Source organism: Topomyia yanbarensis, chromosome 2, assembly GCF_030247195.1.
Source record: "Topomyia yanbarensis strain Yona2022 chromosome 2, ASM3024719v1, whole genome shotgun sequence".
NCBI lineage: Eukaryota > Metazoa > Arthropoda > Insecta > Diptera > Culicidae > Topomyia > Topomyia yanbarensis.
In genome coordinates this window covers 15,783,904-15,805,309 of record NC_080671.1, presented here as the reverse complement: position 1 = coordinate 15,805,309, position 21,406 = coordinate 15,783,904, and the positions used below count along the sequence as shown (strand labels likewise).

The 21,406-nt window shown below is 36.8% G+C and overlaps 1 protein-coding gene across 7 annotated transcripts in view; it reads right to left on the bottom strand.

Annotated features, from left to right (window-relative positions):
* LOC131678908 (uncharacterized) overlaps positions 1-21,406 on the bottom strand; it is a 543,408-nt gene that overhangs the window by 171,959 nt on the left and 350,043 nt on the right. For all 7 annotated transcript variants that reach the window (XM_058959338.1, XM_058959339.1, XM_058959340.1 and 4 more), the window contains 3 exons: positions 12,520-12,569; positions 7,365-7,496; positions 3,196-3,368 (listed from right to left, as the gene is read on the bottom strand). In XM_058959338.1, the coding sequence (XP_058815321.1) occupies positions 3,196-3,368; positions 7,365-7,496; positions 12,520-12,569 (355 nt within the window). The remainder of the gene's footprint in view (positions 1-3,195; positions 3,369-7,364; positions 7,497-12,519; positions 12,570-21,406) is intronic.

Sequence of the window (21,406 nt, the reverse complement as noted above, 5' to 3'; positions counted from 1 at the left end):
TCACCACAAATAATCTTTGGTGGGGGCTGGCTGAAATTTCCAGCTTTTGAACTGAAAATTGTACAATTCGTAATACGTTATAACGTTGTTAAATGAAAATCAGTTTTGGTGGGTAAATTTGGTTTGAAATGATTTTGAGTTTGAAACTAATATCAAATTGAAACTAATTTAAAACTTCTCAACAAGTAAAAAATTTCGGAGGGGAGAGGGGGGGGGGGGTTCGGACTCCTAGAAACCTCTCCTGGATTCACGACTGTTCGGCTGTCTATTACTTTCAACTAGATTTTTTTTTCTGACGTAACACTTCCTATTGTACACCAACCGGCATACATCATTGCATTGATATGGATTGATAAGTTGTGGTGTCTGTCCCGATATAGATATTTATTTATTTTTTAATTTTCTTGTAATTTCAAAGATTTGTTTTCTTATGCTATAAAATAGTTCCGGACAATCGAAGAATCGTTAAATGTGATTCTGTATAGGTTTTAGAAATGTCCGGTATCTTTCATAAATTTATCATTTTGAGAATCGATCTCTACGAGTACTAGAAAGTTCTTTGAACAGAATCGAATTTCTTTACAGTATGTTGTAATATGATAGAGATGGCCTATCACGATCTGTCTATTTTTCACGTAATGAGCGGTTTGAAGCATTATCCAAACTAAAATGGGCTGCTATGCGGCACTTTTCCTAAAAACTTCACTTTTTACCCCTCAACGATGAAGACTCACATCTACACACAAAAAAATGTAGCCGCAAAATAATAAAAGTCTCATAAATTTCTTTATTCAGTTGCAGTTCGGTCTTGACTTGATTTGTAGTTATGGGTGGTTACACCACAGTCGCTTCGGGCGATAGATATACGACAACATTCCAACCAATGCATCTTCAACAGTAGGATAATAAATTTCAATTGTTACCTCCTCTAGAGCGATTAAACATCGACATACACATTCATACGCGTTTTTTGCCAATGCCAGCGCATGCCATGTATAGAATGAACGTGGTTTGTAGTACGACAATATTGTTGTGTTCGTATCTCGATTCAATTGACGGTGTTCCTAAAACCGTCATTAACTAAAAAAAATGACCATAAATTTGGCATACGGAATTCGACAGGTACAGTATCCAAGCATCTTCTCAGTGAATTTCAAAATGATCCATCGAGGGATTCGAGAGATACGGCGATTTGAAGTTTTATGATACGTTCCATAAGGCTACCAGCAAACACCCACGGGTTTGGTCCAATCTCTATGAACAAAAAAATATTTGTCTACTTATTTAGTACATGGCATTCAAAAGATGTAGTAATCAAATATATCCCCTGCAAGTTTGGAAATATTTCATTGACGGAATCAAAAGTTATAACGGTTTGGATGTGGTATGCGGTCATATATGGGTTTTCTACCAGACTTCAAGCGTGAATCCATGTTTGTCCATTGAATATTTAGATCGTTTATACGTGTCGCGATTTTTAAAAGAAACCCTTACCATTTTATTACATAAATATAATGTACAAATGGTGTTATTAATATGGTGCACTGGAAAAAAGGGGTTGTCTACCAAACGTTAAATATAATGTGTAATTTAAAAAAAATAGATGAAAGTTGGAATGTTTACTTCAAAAGGCCATATCTCAATGGTATGTTGACTGATTCTAATTATTTTTTCATTATTGAACAGGTAGACATTTCATCGTTAATTTTCATCAAGAATAATATAAAATAGAGTTGACTACTTCAAACAATAGGCAACTTAATTATCCTCAACTATATGTATTATCACTATTTAGTAAATATCTTTATATTCAAAACGACGACCTATCAATTTCTATACATTAGTTGAATGCAACGAACGCAAACTACAAATCATGGAAAAATAAAACCATAAATTCAATACATACATTCAAAAATATGAAGGTATTTGCTGATTCAGATCAATTTATGTTATGATACGGTTTTTGTTGGAAATTTTGTACAATCGTGATTCGCTGGTTGGGTTGACAGATGTTAAAACTGGGGGATGTTATTAGTAGGGGGATCAAAGGGGATGTTATTAGTACAAGTTCATCTGCTCATATCTCTAACTATTGTTAGTTTTATTGTCGAATTGAATTTAACATGAGAATTTGACATTCAGATGTCGACAATGGACCAACTAGCGGACGTCCAACTAAAAAGCGGCTCCTGTTAAAAATTGAGCGACCAGCGAATCACGACTGTGTTAGTTTTAACATTTCATATATCCATAATTTGTAGTAAACAGCAATTGAAATCAACTAGTATATAAAAATTGATAGGCCGCTATTTTTAATACAAAAATAATCACTAAATAATTATAATACATATAGTTGAGACCAATTATATTGTCTATTTATTTATGTAGACAACTCTATTTTATATTCTTCTTGATGAAACTTAACGATGAAACGTCTACCTGTTCAATAATGAAAAAATAATTAGAATCAGTCAACATACCATTGAGATATGGCCTTTTGAAGTAAACATTCCAACTTTCATCTATTTTTTTTAATTTACACATTATATTTAACGTTTGGTAGACAACCCTATTTTCATATTTTTTCAGTGCACCATATAAATAACACCATTTGTACATTATACTTATGTAATTAAATCGCAAGGGTTTCCTTTAAAAATCGCGATACGTATAAACGATCTAAAAAGTCAATAGACAAACATGAATTCACGCTTGAAGTCTGGTAGAAAACGTATCTATGACCGCATACCACATCCAAACCGTTATAACTTTCGATTCCGTCAATGAAATATTTTCAAACTTGCAAGGGATATACTTGATTACTATATCTTTTGAATGCCATGTACTAAATAAGTAGGCAAATATTTTTTTGTTTATAGAGATTGGACCAAACCCGTGGGTGTTTGCTGGTAGCCTTATGAAACGTATCATAAAATTTCAAATCGCCATAACTCTCGAATCCCTCCATGGATCATTTTGAAATTCACTGAGAAGATGCTTGGATACTGTATCCTTCGAATGCCGTATGTCAAATTTGTGGTCATTTTTTTAGTTAATAACGGTTTTAGGAACACCGTGAATTGAATATTGCTGCTCATGTTGAAATATTAAATATTTATGGAATAATTTGCATCAGCAGTGTCAAATAAGTGGACATAATTTTTTTTTATTATTAGATTTTCACAAAACACTCACCTGGGATACCGCTGCATAGGTGCGTAGTCTGCCAGGTTCTCATCGGATGGAGCCCGACGTCCAACGCACACCCCCAGAAAGGACTGCGGTGCATTACGGCCGGACCAGCAGCCGAAAAATCGTTCTCTCCGTGGCTGTTCTATCGAGCTGAGCTGTCTATCTGTTAAGCAGTACTGTTATTTTGGGTGTGGAATAAACAAAAACAAGAAGATACATATGAGAGTGATCCACAAGCCTTAGGAAATGACAATATTTTTTGCTATTGTGCGGGGAACGAGTATGATAACGTAGAGATCGTAGCTTAGAAATATAATTAACATTTTCTGCTTGGAACTCGAACCGAGCATAGAGCATAGATGCAGGGAAACTATTGCATACTAAATAATACAACAACAGTTTCACTGCCGTCAGGATATTTATCCAAGTGGGTTTGGAATTTCCAATCAGTTTCCTATTTGCTAGGTGTCAATGTGCCGGAATCATTTCAAAACACGCTTGTTGGGTTCGAGCAAAACAACTCAAGGCTTGTTCATTGAACCGAATAAACTGCTAAGGTGATCAAAAAGGCCACCGCAACCGTAGCCTGCGGCGCTGCGACGACCAGTAGAATAATGTGAATGTTTTGTGCTCCCCCAAAGTATTAATTTTCCGACTGAATGCTTTTCTCAAGGGTGGAGAATACACACAGATGCTTTGCAGTGGATTTAGCACGAGTGATTCTAACCTTTCGAGTAAAAAGATGGATTTTTTTTACAAGCAATTGTTGATTTGATCGAATAAATTGAAATATTCCAGTTGTGAGGGTCATTGGCTGTAAGAGAAACACCTATTTTAACCTGGGTGGTTTCGCTTTCCACTTCCATTGTACAGTTAATTCGGGGAGAGGCCAGAAAAAGTAATTTTTTTAAATATATTGAATTCATTGTGCTTCTATTAATCAATTGTATGGAAATAGTTTAAATTTACAGTGAAATTGTGAATTTCATTCATTCAATATAACAAGAAAATGACAATTCAACTAAACCTACACACCAAAAACATACCTACAGATTTTCTTAAAGTTCCTCCTACGGCACTCCGATTATGTCACTGACATTTGTCGTCCACCATTTTTTTTCTAGCAATCGCTAGACATGACTGTTGACATCCTTCCTTCATCAACTTCTTCAAAGCAAAAGTTAAATAGAAAAGAGCAATTAACGTTAATTTCACTTCACTGGGATCATTGTGGGAATGGTTCTCATTACTCTTGATTTACGAAACGAACCCTCTTTTTCCGGTCCAAACTCAGATGTTTCTGTGGTACTTCCTATATTGATTTTGCAAAAAATTATCACCGGAAAATTTCAACGTGCACAGAGTACAAAAAGGGCTTTCAGACTACAAAAGAGCGAGGAATGAATTTATAACGACATAATCTGGAGTAGGGTTCGTCGCGGTTGCGGTAATTACCGCAACCGCGCGGTATTTACCGCATCCGCACCGCAAAAACTGCGGTGCGGTGAGACACTTTTTTTCGCGGATGCGGTGCGGGAAATGTGCTTTTACCGCGCGGTATTACCGCAACCGCACTTAAAAAAGTAATTGATAAAGTCTGCATTAAAAAGTGAATTAAAACATTGACTTTTACTAATTAAGAACGACGCAACTTATTACTTAAACATAATAAACATTTAATTGCTCTAATTTCCATGGACTTGACAATGATTTAAAAAGAAATCCGAATATAATCTGTATTCGACTTATCGCTACTTGATTTTTTACATTTTGTTTATTCTAATATGATAAAACAATCTTTTACTAAGAAATAAAATCTATAAGCTGTGTCCAATATAATTTGGCATCATTATTTTTACAACATATTTTGAACACTTTGGAAAATATACGAAACTTTTTCAAATATATAAAATGCACAATCCAATCATTCGAAAACAATTGAATTGTACTGTCCAATCCCATTTATGGAATCATGAATCGTTTACGATGACATTCTCTCAACTGTGAATTTTGATTAATTTGGAGAATTTAAAGATGAACTTAAAAAAGTCTTAAGACTTAAAAACAACCCAAGGAATGTAATTATTATCATCAAACCAAACGAATTTGGAGGAATCAGCAGTAAGGGAATCAAATGTTTGAAACACGTCCAAAATAAGGAGGGGTCCAAATTATTATTATTACCTTATCGTTTGTTCTTCAACATTTATCTCTTTTGGTTTCTGTGTAAATTCGCAATGATTTTTTCTGCAGTCCGTTTTTAAGACTCCTTCTACATAACTTTTTTTCGCATACGTCAATTGTTCGTCCAACTGGGAATATTTTCTACCAAACTAACAACTAATATTTTTCAGTTAGGAGTATTTTGTAACTTTTTGAAATCAAAGCTTTCGAAGTTAGTGTAGGGTTTTTCGATTTTTTTGTGTTTCTCAAAGCCTCCCTTCATATTGTGACAAATGTCAAAGTTAGCGCAGATACCAAATTTTGAACAGGACAATTTTTGACCTCTACCAACTTCAAATGAAGTTTTTTCCATTGGCATTATGGAAAAATATTAGAAAAAATACAGAAAAAGGTATAACTTTCAAACTAGTTATTAGAGAATTACAACATCCATTTCTTGAAAAATACGAAGTAAGTGTTTTGAGGTATTTTGTTCCCAAAATCCTCTGTTCGTAATAACATTTCTGCTGTATGCTGTAAATCATACATCTTTTGCAGTTTTCCAAATGTCCTTCAACAACTCTGTACGGGTTGAAATGTGTTGGATTCCTGTTATGTTATTTGTAGAATGATTTCTGATAATTAAATTAAAAGTTTTCCTATTAATTGCTGCGGAAGAACGATTTTGTATGTAAATGGTGAAGCTACATTTCATAGGACTTCAGTGCTATGCTAATATTTACCTTGTTTCGAAAGTATTTATCTCAAAATGTACGGCATTTTATTAATAAAACATGCAAAGTTGACATTTTTAATAAATGTTACATTCTGCGGAGTCCGTCAAAGTTAATTTTCGTGTTAATAAGAATTATATTTTATTATATATGGTTATACAAAATAATGAATAATTTTTCAACACACTTTTCAAAAATACAGAATTTTACCGCATTTACCGCATTACCGCGCGGTGCGGTGCGGTAAATGCAGCGCGGTTGCGGTAAGCGGTGCGGTATTATAATTTTTTTGCGGTTGCGGTGCGGACTATCCATTTACCGCCCACATCCGCACCGCGACGAACCCTAATCTGGAGTGCTTACGCAGTGTCAGCGCCTACTAGGCTCAAAAAAAGAAGAAATAAAGAGCTTCGATCGGCACTATTCTCATTAATATTCAGTGAGTGTAGCTACCGAGTGGGTGCAGCATCTGGTGGTCATTATTTCAATGAACTGGGGAAAGCTTCCCACTATTCACTGCATACAAGCAACTGTCACTTCCATTAATTCGATTTTCACAAAAAGGCACTCTCGATAGAAAGCAACTGCATTGCAGGGGTATCCAAACAGAAGAACAGCAATAACTGACCGAAAGGGAAAATGATGAAAATTTTCTACAATGACAAAGATGGTGATGATGATGATGATTACTGCATTGTTTTCACTGCCATAGCCTTTTCTTACTGTACACAAACTTTAAACTTGTTATCATTCTTACCGTCGAGTCGTAATCGCTCGCTGGATTCTTCCCCTGGGAAATTAATAGCTTTTTATTGTTACTTGTGTAGATTGTTTGCCGGAATATTGTTTGCAAGTTTATCGTGCCGTTAGATGGCAGATACAATTACAATCATTAATCAAATGTTTCCAGTTCACCACATAGAACAAACTACAGACGCCCAACTAAAGAACTTTTGCAACCAGGGTAACAGATTTATGAACTTTTGATGTTAGCACTGGGAAAAGGAAGAAACTAAACAAAAGCTAACAAACGCTACGTCATTTATCATCCCATTCGCTGTTGGTTGCAAGATTGCATTGAGTAACAGATGACGTTGCTGCATGAAACCGACGTTTAATTCAATGAAAATATAGCTCCACAATAACTTCGTTCCACAAAGTTTTTGAAGTCTCAACAACAACAGCACAGTTCTGGCTTCGTAGAACAAAGCTCGATCGGTGTAGTGTTTCCCGCACGGAAACAAGGTAACCAAAGCAGAGACGGGTGTAACTTACCTGTTCGCGGATGTCCCCCTTCGAGTAGACTGGTGGCCTGGAGCCAGGTCCCGTGTCGAAAGGCCGTCCTTTTTTTCTGCCCATGGTTTCATCCTCAGAATCGTAACTTCGTGCCGCTAGATTTGCACTCGACTGCGCACAGGACGTCCGTTTTGACAGCAAAGGCAGTTTGGTTAGTTGCAATCCAGCCATGAAATGGGAAGAAGCGAAAAAAAACCTTTCATGTAACAGCGTGGGAAACCTGTGGAGTCTATTATCTATATTTGCTTTTCTTGTAGGAGACAACGAAAAATTGAAACTCCCCCTACACCCAATCTTTAAAAGATACGAATAAGTTAAGAATGGTCCCTTATCTGTTTCTCAATTTCTCAATTGATCAGTTTTGCAGTTTTTAGTTTTCAGTTTTTCAGTTTTTCAGTTTCTCAGTTTCTCAGTTTCTCAGTTTCTCAGTTTCTCAGTTTCTCAGTTTCTCAGTTTCTCAGTTTCTCAGTTTCTCAGTTTCTCAGTTTCTCAGTTTCTCAGTTTCTCAGTTTCTCAGTTTCTCAGTTTCTCAGTTTCTCAGTTTCTCAGTTTCTCAGTTTCTCAGTTTCTCAGTTTCTCAGTTTCTCAGTTTCTCAGTTTCTCAGTTTCTCAGTTTCTCAGTTTCTCAGTTTCTCAGTTTCTCGGTTTCTCAGTTTCTCAGTTTCTCAGTTTCTCAGTTTCTCAGTTTCGCAGTTTCTCAGTTTCTCAGTTTTGCAGTTTCTTAGTTTCTTGGTATATCAGTTTCTTAGCTTCTCAGTTTCAGTCTCAGACAGTCAGCTTTTCAGTTTCTCAATTTTATAGTTTGCAGATTTTCAGTTTACTTAGTTACTCAGTTTCACTATTCCTATGAGTCTCAAATTCTAAGATACTCATTTACTCAATTTCACAGCATCTCATTATTTTTTATTTTTCACTCTTTCATTTATACCTGTTCCTTTTTTATTTTCTTTATTGTTCTCTTCATTGCTTTCCTACCCTTTTCCGAGTTAAGTACTTCTCAACTTTCTTGCTGACTTTTTCAAGACAATCTGATTACATTACTCTCTCAAATGCATTATGTATTACTTCCTTTCTTTCTAACGTTATTTGTTTTCTAACTGTTGCACCTAAACACCTTTTTGATTTGCTTGCTTGAATCTATACTTTCTTGTTGCTGACAATCTTTCTTTCTTACTTGGTTACTTATGTCTTATCCTACTTCTCATTCCCAACACCCCCCTCCCTCCTTAATTTATAATTTTTTAGTTCTTTACATGCTTATTTCATTTCCTACTAAATTCCTAACTTTCTTATTTCATAATTTCTGTACATTCTTATTTACTTCTTTAAACATTTTTTTTCTTTTTGTTCCATCTTATAATCCACTTTATTTCCATTTTCCATCATCCCCTTTATATTTGTTCTGGTTACTTCTATATTACCTTACCTTTTTAATTGTTCTCGTTTGTTCTTCTCTTTTTCTTTCTACCTTTTTAGCTTTTTCCATTTCTTTCCTTTTATTCCTTTACTTCTTTCATCCTTTTTCCCTTCTTCCTTTTTAATTTTTTTTACTTTCTTCTTCTATCCCTTTGTTGTTCGTTTTGTTCCTTTGTTCGATTGTTCCTTCGTCCTTTTGCTTATTGTTCTATTGATCCTTTATTCCTTTGCACCTTCGCTCCTTTGTTCCTTTGTTCGATTGTTTCTTGATCTTTTGTTCATTTGTTCCTTTGTTCCATTGTTGCTTTATTCCTTTGTTGCCTTGTTAATTTCTTCCTTTGTTCCCTTGTTGCGTTGTGTCTTTATTCCTTTGTTCCATTATTCCTTTGTACGTTCGTTCGTTTGTTTTTTTGTTACTTTGATCTTTTGTTCCTTTGCTCCTTCGTGCCTTTGTTCCTTTATTCTATTACCTCCTTTACTTCCTTTACTTCCTTTATTTCCTTTACTTCCTTTACTTCCTTTACTTCCTTTACTTCCTTTACTTCCTTCACTTCCTTTACTTCCTTTACTTCCTTTACTTCCTTTACTTCCTTTACTTCCTTTACTTCCTTTACTTCCTTTACTTCCTTTACTTCCTTTACTTCCTTAACTTCCTTTACTCCCTTTACTTCCTTAACTTCCTTAACTTCCTTAACTTCCTTAAACTTCCTTAATTTCCTTAAATTCCTTAACTTCCCTAACCTCCCTTACTTCTTTAATTTTCTGAACTTCTTTAACTTGCTTAACTTCCTTAACATCCTTAACTTCCTTAACTTCTTTAACTTCTTTAACTTCCTTAACTTCCTTAACTTCCTTAACTTCCTTAACTTCCTTAACTTCCTTAACTTCCTTAACTTCCTTAACTTCCTTAACTTCCTTAACTTCCTTAACTTCCTTAACTTCCTTAACTTCCTTAACTTCCTTAACTTCCTTAACTTCCTTAACTTCCTTAACTTCCATAACTTCCTTAACTTCCTTAACTTCCTTAACTTCCTTAACTTCCTTAACTTCCTTAACTTCCTTAACTTCCTTAACTTCCTCAACTTCCTTAACTTCCTTAACTTCCTTAACTTCCTTAACTTCCTTAACTTCCTTAACTTCCTTAACTTCCTTAACTTCCTTAACTTCCTTAACTTCCTTAACTTCCTTAACTTCCTTAACTTCCTTAACTTCCTTAACTTCCATAACTTCCTTAACTTCCTTAACTTCCTTAACTTCCTTAACTTCCTTAACTTCCTTAACTTCCTTAACTTCCTTAACTTCCTTAACTTCCTTAACTTCCTTAACTTCCTTAACTTCCTTAACTTCCTTAACTTCCTTAACTTCCTTAACTTCCTTAACTTCCTTAACTTCCTTAACTTCCTTAACTTCCTTTACTCCCTTTACTTCCTTAACTTCCTTAACTTCCTTAACTTCCTTAATTTCCTTAAATTCCTTAACTTCCCTAACCTCCCTTACTTCCTTAATTTTCTGAACTTCTTTAGCTTGCTTAACTTGCTTAACTTCTTTAACTTCCTTAACTTCCTTAACTTCCTTAACTTCCTTAACTTCTTTAACTTCCTTAACTTCCTTAACTTCCTTAACTTCCTTAACTTCCTTAACTTCCTTTACTTCCTTAACTTCCTTAACTTCCTTAACTTCCTTAACTTCCTTAACTTCCTTAACTTCCTTGACTTCCTTGACTTCCTTGACTTCCTTGACTTCCTTGACTTCCTTGACTTCCTTGACTTCCTTGACTTCCTTGACTTCCTTGACTTCCTTGACTTCCTTGACTTCCTTGACTTCCTTGACTTCCTTGACTTCCTTGACTTCCTTGACTTCCTTGACTTCCTTGACTTCCTTGACTTCCTTGACTTCCTTGACTTCCTTGACTTCCTTGACTTCCTTGACTTCCTTGACTTCCTTGACTTCCTTGACTTCCTTGACTTCCTTGACTTCCTTGACTTCCTTGACTTCCTTGACTTCCTTGACTTCCTTGACTTCCTTGACTTCCTTGACTTCCTTGACTTCCTTGACTTCCTTGACTTCCTTGACTTCCTTGACTTCCTTGACTTCCTTGACTTCCTTGACTTCCTTGACTTCCTTGACTTCCTTGACTTCCTTGACTTCCTTGACTTCCTTGACTTCCTTGACTTCCTTGACTTCCTTGACTTCCTTGACTTCCTTGACTTCCTTGACTTCCTTGACTTCCTTGACTTCCTTGACTTCCTTGACTTCCTTGACTTCCTTGACTTCCTTGACTTCCTTGACTTCCTTGACTTCCTTGACTTCCTTGACTTCCTTGACTTCCTTGACTTCCTTGACTTCCTTGACTTCCTTGACTTCCTTTACTTCCTTGACTTGCTTGACTTCCTTGACTTCCTTGACTTCCTTGACTTCCTTGACTTCCTTGACTTCCTTGACTTCCTTGACTTCCTTGACTTCCTTGACTTCCTTGACTTCCTTGACTTCCTTGACTTCCTTGACTTCCTTGACTTCCTTGACTTCCTTGACTTCCTTAACTTCCTTAACTTCCTTAACTTCCTTAACTTCCTTAACTTCCTTGACTTCCTTGACTTCCTTGACTTCCTTGACTTCCTTAACTTCCTTAACTTCCTTAACTTCCTTAACTTCTTTAACTTCTTTAACTTCTTTAACTTCTTTAACTTCCTTAACTTCCTTAACTTACTTAACTTACTTAACTTCCTTAACTTCCTTAACTTCCTTAACTTCCTTAACTTCCTTAACTTCCTTAACTTCCTTAACTTCCTTAACTTCCTTAACTTCCTTAACTTCCTTAACTTCCTTGACTTCCTTGACTTCCTTGACTTCCTTGACTTCCTTGACTTCCTTGACTTCCTTAACTTCCTTAACTTCCTTTCCTTCTTTGTTTTTTCCTTTTCCTTCTTTTCTCCTGTACTTCCTTACTTTTTTCTGTTTGTCTGACATCCTCTCTTTTATTTAAATTATAGAATTTTAACCTTTGGGTAATTCGCTTTTATCGGGTTGGAAAAATCTCTGTTTGAAAATCTCGTGCAGGGTTGTGAATCGAACCCAGGAGAGCTGCATACACGGCAATAGATTTATCAATTACGCGACGCCCGTCCCACAACCCTTCTTTTTTACTTTCTCTTCTATGTTTCTTTACTTTTTTCTTTCGTTGTTTATTTCTTTACATACGTATTTCCTAAGTTTCTTCTTTTCCTTTCTCACTCACTTTCCCGTGCTTTATTTATTCCCTTTTTCATTACTTTCTCCATTGATTATTTCTCAACTCTTACTTTCTTACTTATTAACTTTCTAATTATTTCTTTTCAGCCTTACTGTCTTAATTCCTTGCTTCCTTACTTCTTAGATTCTGACTTTTTTTAATCCTTCCTCATTTTTTTTTTCTAATTTTCCAACCTTTCCAAACTTCATTCTCATCCAAAATTCAACAGACGTTCACTTTCCTCACGTCATGCGACACAACAGTACGACTATCGCCTGTGTGCATCCAACGACATGCTAAATCGCTTCCATGTTTCATTTCAATTTTTTCCCCTCTCAACCAGATTCAAACGAAAAATGAAACCTTGTGGTACACAGCCCGGAACTGCTACTTCGTATGTATGTTGTTTACGGCAACGTACGCCGTACGTGTGCCACTGCTGAGTCAGAGAAAATGGGATTCTTACGAGCGGGCGACGGTGGAACTCACCTGTGACGAAGATGCCTCGATGTTCCCGAGCGAGGAAGCGTGATGCAGACCTGGGAAAAAAAGGAACAAGAGAAAATTGTGAGTCTAACTGTGCCACAGCTTAAATGGGTTTTCTCGATTAGTGTTTTATGTTGTTGCGTTTACGAATGAATGAGAACAAAAACGATCTCAGGTGCCAGACCTGCCTATGAATGATTCCTTTGCGTATACGCGAAAGTCCTTGTTGGGGTTGCACGTTTTTTCAGTTATGGCTCCCACCAGACGAGGTAAATTTGTGTCATTTTACGAGGCGGTTACAAGATTGGAAAATTAAGCTCACATTGACATTAAATTTTCCGCTAGAGCGCACGTGGATACCGGTACGGACTACTGATAAGACTAGCATGTTCCGTTGTCAGTAAAATGTCACGAAGCAAGCTCACTCCAACAGGAGCTTCTTAGAAATAACCTCGGTCGAACACCGAACTCGATTGTTTTCTGATGTCACTTAGTTGTAGGTAAGCAACCTGTCACCGTAAGATTAGTTTGATGGAGAAGCGTGGTCATTTGTTACGAACAACGGATTGCCCAAAAATTGCAAAGAAATATATTTTGAAACAACAGGTTCGTTAATTACATTTCGGGTTTTGCCATCGCACCCAATTTTCGGAAGTCCAAACAGGCAATAAAAAGGATTACCTCTTACCGAATACTGTAATCCGCGAAATAAAGTACGGCACTCTAAAAAGGCATTTTTATTTCACACCCTGACAGCCACCCGACTCCAATAAATCCAGCTTCCCATTAGGTAGGTTTGCATTCGGGTTCATCCAATAGCTGAAATGTCGCTGCTAGGGTGGAAGATAAATTGAACCGATTTTTATTTTCATTCCCTACATCATTCTCCATCGCCGCCGGCAGCCAGAAGCGAACTTTTTTACCCGGCTTATTTCGCAATTGATCCAGCCTACAGTCGAATAATCTATTTATGAGATGTTTTCCGATCAATACAAATCCAGCATCAGCACATTATACAGATGGAAGTACGTAAAAGTTTTCCTATCCGAATGCGAACAAAAAACTTTCAACTGAAGCGAATGGATCGAGGCAATTCAATTCTATCGAAGAGCCAAAGTTCCTGGGCGGATCAGTTATACCACCTTCCCTGGACTTGTTCATCTACAATCGATTCGAATGCTTACATATGCGGGGGTTTGAATGCTCCGCATCGAAAGGATTTCATGCCAAATAGGTCCCAGTGGCAAAGAAACTCATAAGAATTGGGCAGACAATAGACCGGCAATTTGGTGAAGAATTATTCGGAACTGGAAACGACCGTCGAATGAAGGGAAGAAAAGAATTAATGAATTCATCAAGTTCGGATTAAAGTCTTTCCGGTTGGCAATTAGTGCACTTTGAAATGATACCAACTTTGTTCCATGCTTAGAGCTTGGCCACCACTACACTGTGGACGAGTCGGGAGCTGGCTGAGAAGGGGAAATAAACCGTCGCTAGGGGTTTATTTAGAAGCTCGACGAGTTTGATGAGCGTATTTTGTATGCATTGCAGTTTTGCCTAATCAAGCGTTTTTTGTATAAATCTCTTTCAATATGACTTCGTCTAATGCTGAGACGAGACGTGACAATCGGTTTATTATTATTCTTCGATGTTCTTCTTTTCGCTGCTGAAAACAAGATCGCTTGCTATGCTACGTTTTCAACTAGTGCTGCCACTTTTATTAACGATCCACAGTGATGTCACAATCATTTCACCCCACGTATATGGCACCATGGCGGACACACAAATGATGGGGACCAGTTCAGAAATGTCATTCTTATTTCACACGAAGCTAGATTCCCACTATTTGGAAACGATAGGATTCGTATGCGACTCAAACATTCAAATTTTGAAAGCAGTCGAAAATGTTGGACCACAAATTGAGAAGTGTGCTGTTTACAACATGAACGATGAACGATGAAAACTAAAGAGACTAGAATAACAAAGAGACGCCATGTTTCGTTTGGAATTCCAAATTAACTGTCAATGTCATTCCAAACGAACAACATAGTTGTCAATCGTAAAAGTTTAGCATTATGTGGCATTGTTTTTACGGAAGTATTGTAATCCAATCCGTTAAAATTACTAAATATTTTAAAGATTTAAGTTATATCCTCAAACCAAATTTGTTACAATACCATCGCGTTTAGAAACTCTAAAGAGAAAATGGTAGGGTTTAGCGGGAGGACGAAATTCAGCAAGAGAGTAACGAGTACCAAATGATGCAAATATTTAAAATGAAAGTCGTTCCGTTATTGGTTTGAATCAGCCAAATAAAGCAAAGCTCTTTTGTTTCCAGCAAACTGAAAAGACAGGAACGTATGTACAAGACTTCAACAACGCCTCTTTTCAATCGCAATTGTCCTTGGTCTAATGTGGTTTTGCTGCTGCAAAATACCATTCCTGTGGATATAACTATGTTTCAGCTGGTCGAGAAACTTAGCAGACCAGAAGTCGCAGCAGATTTTAATTTGGCTAGAAGAAACAAACGGAACAACAACAAACAAGTTTTGTGAGGCTTGCACATTTGCATTCTTGCTTGTGACCCGTAGCTTGGTTGCTAGTTGAATTGTTTTCACTAATTTAAGATGGCGTCTCTTTGTTATTCTAGTCTCTTTAGTGATAACATGATGCACCAGCAAATCAAACGAATTAAAACATCACAAAGTCGAGTCGCTTTCCTTCGTTTGCTGTCGTATACGAATTGACCCTAACAAAACGATTTTAGACGCTACTTTTGCTTCATCTTTTATCACAATTTGTGGCACATTGAGGTACACTTCTTACAACTCAATTTTTCGAAGACGGGAGCAGGTACCATAGTGATGTCTGATTTTTGCGAATAATCGAGTATCCGTTAATTGAGTAGTTTTCGAGAGCTTGATTAATAGATTCGAATAATCCACCAAGATAATCGACTAAGATCAATAATCGATTAGGTAGGAAATCTGAGTTTGTCAACAAGAAAAAAGGTTGCCGAATATTTTAAAATTTGGAAAGTGCTTATTGTTTGTTGTTCTGCGATTTTCATATTTAGCGTTAGCACACCCTTCAAGAATTATGTTCTCGATTAATTGATATCAGCTTATCGATTTACTCTATTATACTGAAAGCTTATAATCGATTATTGATTTACCGATTATTTTAGAGACTTATCGATTATGCACTTTTTTCGAGTAGAAACATACATCACTTTTGTTGAATAATCATGTGAGGAATTCTACGTAGATCCGTCCGAAAATCTTTAAAATCGTGACCGACCATCTTAGATGCCAATGAAACTTTACAAATTTCAACGGCATGGAAGACTAAACATTTTCCACTATCAGTAAGTTAATTTTGACTCAAGATCAATTTTTTAAAAGGGCATAGACATTTCTACGTCCATTAATTTCAATTTTTTGTTGGATTACTCTATTTTGTACAGCAAAACTTTCTAAGCAAAACTATTTATAGAGAATGAATATTTCTGTGTGAAAAAAATATGCACTGAAAAAATATGTAGTGTCATTTTCTATAAATACAAAAATTTCTGCTGTGACGATGATTTTGGCGGATTGCACACTGACTTCATCATGTTTGACTGTTGATTATCTAATAAGAGTTGCTTAGGAAATGGTAAGTAGGAATTCATACCAATCCGACCCATATTAAAACCTCAACACCATGATAGCCATCATTGCCGGCCGCCCCCATCTCCATCGTTCACGGGGAAGGATAAAGGATAAGGTAGACAGGAAGTGTTGATGCTCCACCTACTTAACAGAAGGACGACTCTTCCATAGGTGTCGCGGAGTTGGTAGTTTGGAAGGGTATCAGGTCTAGGATTCGCTCCAAGCAAGCGATGCGACCTGTAAAGCATATTTCATTAGGTAGCTGTTTAGTTAGTCTTCGAGTACACGATCACTCGAAAAAGAGAAGATCTTGGTTAGTTTTTGGTTCTTTTTAAACTCTTGGCAGCCGGCTACCGAGAGTTTACTATGTTCCCTAAACAAAAGCAATTTGAACTCTACACAGCCGACCGTGGGAGTATTGCCTAGAAAAGCTAATCTTATCTGCGTAATGGGCCGGATCACTATTTATTGCAACAGTATTTGGACAGAATTCTTCTCTACGATATATTTATTGACTTGAAAACTACCGTGTGATAACACATTATACAGGCAAAAATAGCGCGAGATGTTATAAATCAAGGAAAGTATTTATTTTCCATATCGGATTGTTTGTGGAATACAAGTATACGAGCGATAATAACTAACACTGAAGGGAAGCATAAAGGACTGTTAACCTGATGCACGGGCTTGTTAGCAATAACGGAGCTTGAAATATGGTTCATAAAAACAGACGCGGAGAATTTTCAATACGTATTGACCCGTGATCATGGATACTAGTCAGATTAGTCGTATTGGGGCTAATTTCCGATCAACTATTCATTTTTACGGCAATGTTTTCTCGGCTAGATCTGTTCGCACCCTCTCATTCTGCTACTATCGGCAGAAGGCTGGTAGTACCCAGTCGACGCCGGTCTAAGGACCAAATGTCATCAATAGAGTTAGACTCGCGTGGAGGCATGAAATAGGAAACTTGTGAGAATTTTGTTATCCCACCGTTTGACGACCTTTCTAATTTTTTTTATTTGGTCAACAAAAAACCTAAAGAGAAAAGGAACATTTTGAATATGGTTGTATGATGGAGCATTTAGCAGTAAAAAAGTTTTTCGAACAATAACATTATACATGTTTTGCCTTTCTCATATAGAAAGGTTATGCAATCACTCTGAAAACGTCAACCTAATCCCGGCCCGGAGGGCCGAGTGTTATATCCCATTCGACTCAGTTCGTCGAGATCGGAAAAAGTCTGTATGTGTGTGTATGTATGTGTGTGTATGTGTGTGTATGTATGTGCGTATGTGTCAAATAATGTCACTCATTTTTCTCAGAGATGGCTGGACCGATTTGCCCAAACTTAGTCTCAAATGAAAGGTGCAACCTTCCCATCGGCAGCTATTGAATTTTGGATCGATCGGAATTCTGGTTCCGGAATTACGGGTTTAAGAGTGCGGCCACACAGAAATTTCTCATATAAACTATAGGAAAAATTAAAAATAGAATTTTTATTTTTGATGCTAAATGTGTTCAAGGTGCATGAAACGTCGAGATTTGATGCAAACTCGAAAAAAAAATTGACGACTATTCACTTTTTTGGATTTTGGCACATTTTTGCCTTTCTCATATAGAAAGGTTATGCAATCACTCTGAAAAACGTCAACCTAATCCCGTAAACTGTTCACTCGCCCCTGAAATCGGCTCAACTATATAAAGTGTTTTCTGTACTTTTAAAATTTTGTAGATACCCAGTTTTGAAGAAAAAATACTGAAAAGCACCAAAAATTTCACTTTTTACTAAGTTTTAATGGCCCTGCCGCTCTTATAATTCCAAATTTGTACAAACTAACTAACCAAACTTCTCCGTTTGGATCTCCAGAAAAATAAAAAATGCTGAAAAAAATCTAAGACAGTTCAGGACCGATTTTTGATAAAATTTCAAATTTATGCCTGTTGAGGTACAGGCATAAATTTGAAATTTTATCAAAAATCGGCCCATTTTTCAAAAAATCAAAAGTCGCCACCAGTAGGAAGCGTTTTAGCAAACTCACTCCGAAGAAGAAAGTGGTCCCAATACCCTAACCTTGCATTTAAGAAGTGAGCCCGATGACTTTTTTAACATGATGTCATTTTGGGACACCCTAATACCCACCCCCGCATGACAAAATTAGTTAGCAAGCAGATAACATTGATCTAATGCTGATTAGGCTAATGGAGTATGATATTTTTTTGTTTCAAGTGTTTCACCGTCGACACGTAGCTCATCAAGGTCGTGGCTGGCATGCCATTGTGTATAAGTGTAAAGGGTACTAAGAATGTAATGGACATTTCCACAATTATGTTGAACATAAAAAGCCTCCGTGCCATAGTTTAGAGAAATGAGAAAGGCACAATTGCACCGCTAGGTGGATTAAAACAGGTTTTTTCTAAGTGGTTGATGGACAGCCCCCCAGATTGAAACAAATGTTGCACCCAGCTTGTAAGTAAATCATAGATTTTTTTATTCACAGCTGCTGTAACTCACTGGAGGTGTATGGTGAACTGCCATGCGTTTTCATCGCTTCCATGCATGTGGGGCGTCTATATAGATTTTTATTTTCAAAAAATTATATCTCCGAAACCTCTAGACCTGTCTCAAAAATGTGTTTGGAGATATTGTGTAGAATTGAATGATCTTTCAAATAAAAATATAAAAGTATTTTGTAATTAAAGACCCTCGCAGTGAAAATCAAGAAAAACCAATTAATACGTTATTTGTTCATACAAAACCCAATTATTTTCATATTTCACCACTTTTAAATTTTTTAAAATTAATTTTAAAAATGGTAATTTTTTTTAAATTTTTAAAAAATTCAACTTTTAAAAAATCATGATTTTTTGACCCAGTCTAACGTGAAAAGTGACAACCTAATGACGAAATAAAAAAATACGTATCTAATATTTATCAGTACGGAACGATTCTACCAAATATTACAGAATTCTGAGAGATCGTATAACTTTTTTGTATGCAAGTGCTGTTTTAACAAAAAAGTCATAGTTCGAAACAAACTAGGCGAATATATTTCCATTGCAAACCAAGTTTTTTCCTTTCTCTTCAAAATGAAACTAGTGCTAAAATCGGATCAAAATCAAAAGAGCAACATGCTTTTGAAGTGAACTAAAAAATTGCATTTTCGGATATGAACAGCTTCCAAATATCCTGACATAGCTACATTTGAACTGCTGTTAGAAATCGTGGTCTCATCCGACAGAATTTTGAAAATAAATCATAAAGTACATCAGAAGCAAAGGAAAAATATCAAATAGCCCAAAACCTATAATTCAGTTAGTTTGTTTGCGTTTCGACCTCGTTTCATCAGAATCCTACACTAACTTAGTGACAGGACCAAGCTAGCACCGGGTTGACGCTAGCTGTAAAAACTATTTGTGTTTCTGAGATGAAGTCGAAACGTAAATTCCATAACTAATTTAGGTATAGGTATTATTCTCTTAACGCTCAAATGTGGTTTAAAAAAATTCTCATTAGTAGAGAAAAAATTGTTCTTATATTTTTTTTTCCGCCAAAGAGAAATATCTCTAGTAACAATTGTGGTTTTATGGTACCCTTGAAGACCTTCATAAACTTTAGAATGCACTTGGAACGCAAATAGTGTTTTCGGTTTTTTGAGTCAGCGTCAATTCAGAGCTGGCTTAGTTTTGTTACCAAGTTAGTGTCGGATTCTTAAGAGACGAAGTCCAAACGCAAATTCCATAACTTATGTATTGTAATGAGCGAAGCCGATAAAAAAGCGTTGCAAAAGATTGACTCGAAAATTATTGCGATTCTATAGATTGGATTATAAATCGGCTTAAAATTATACAATAGTTCAGTATATGTATTTATTTCAGTATACATACGTCGGTTAAATTTTGGGAAGAGTTTCAGTAAAATCTTCTCGTTTGATGACCTCAATCAGAGCGTGTGCAGTCCTTTCTGGCACGTTCTCTCAGTTTTTCTACTTCTCCACGATCACTCTGCTTCACGATGTTGTTTACAACATTGAGAAAGCCTTCTCGCTCAAGCAATCTAGCTTGGGTGTATTCCTAGATATTGAGGGTGCTTTTGACAATGTGTCCTTCCAGTCTATTCTGGAAGCGACGCGCGGTCATGGGATACCTGCATGTATCTCAGGTTGGATAAACGCAATGCTTAGTAACCGCATACTTTGCTCGTCACTGCGACAGGCTGATATACGGAAGTTGAGTATTTGCGGTTGTCCTCAGGGCGGCGTTCTGTCACCTTTGTTATGGAACTTAGCAGCTGACGGCTTGTTGAAGAAACTCAATGAGCTTGGATTTCCAACCTACGGGTTTGCTGACGATTACCAAATACTAATTACTGGATTTTGCATCGGAACAATCTTTGACTTAATGCAACAGGCATTAAGCGCTGTCGAACTGTGGTGTCGACAAGTTAAACTATCAGTTAACCCAAGCAAAACTTCAATGGTTCTTTTCACGAAGAAGCGAATAACAACCGGGGTTCGTCCCTTGCAGTTCTTTGATTCTGAGCTACTGTGTGCAGATCAAGTCAAATACGTTGGAGTCATATTGGATTCCAAACTGAATTGGTCTGCTCACATTGAGTTCAGAGTCAAGAAAGCGTGCATGGCCTTCGGGCAGTGCAGACGAACTTTTGGAAAGACCTGGGGTCTCAAACCTAAATACATCTATTGGATTTACACGACAATTGTACGTCCAATACTGTCATACGGATGCCTTGTGTGGTGGCAGAGGGGAGAGGTGGTGACAGTCCAGTCAAAGCTAAACCATCTGCAAAGAATGGCGCTCATGGCGTTGACTGGTGCTTTCACCACGACTCCGACTGCTGCTCTTGAGGCACTTCTAAATATCAAACCATTACACATACACTTAAAACAAGAAGCACTATCATGTGCATACAGACTGCAGGTTACTGGGCTTTGGAACAGTAATCATGTTGATCTTGCTACCAGTCATACACGATTGTGGTCACAAATGGTTACATGGGGTGAAGATATTCTTGCTCCCAGCGATATTACACTCACTTGTAGTTTTCCTTACAGGACATTCCATGTGAAGATTCCCTCTCGAGAGGAGTGGTTATCTGGCTTTATGGAAAGACAACAACAAACGCAAGTGGTTTGTTACACTGACGGTTCTCTGATGGAGGGACGTGCTGGTGCTGGTGTCTACTGTCGTGAAATGAGATTGGAACAATCTCACTC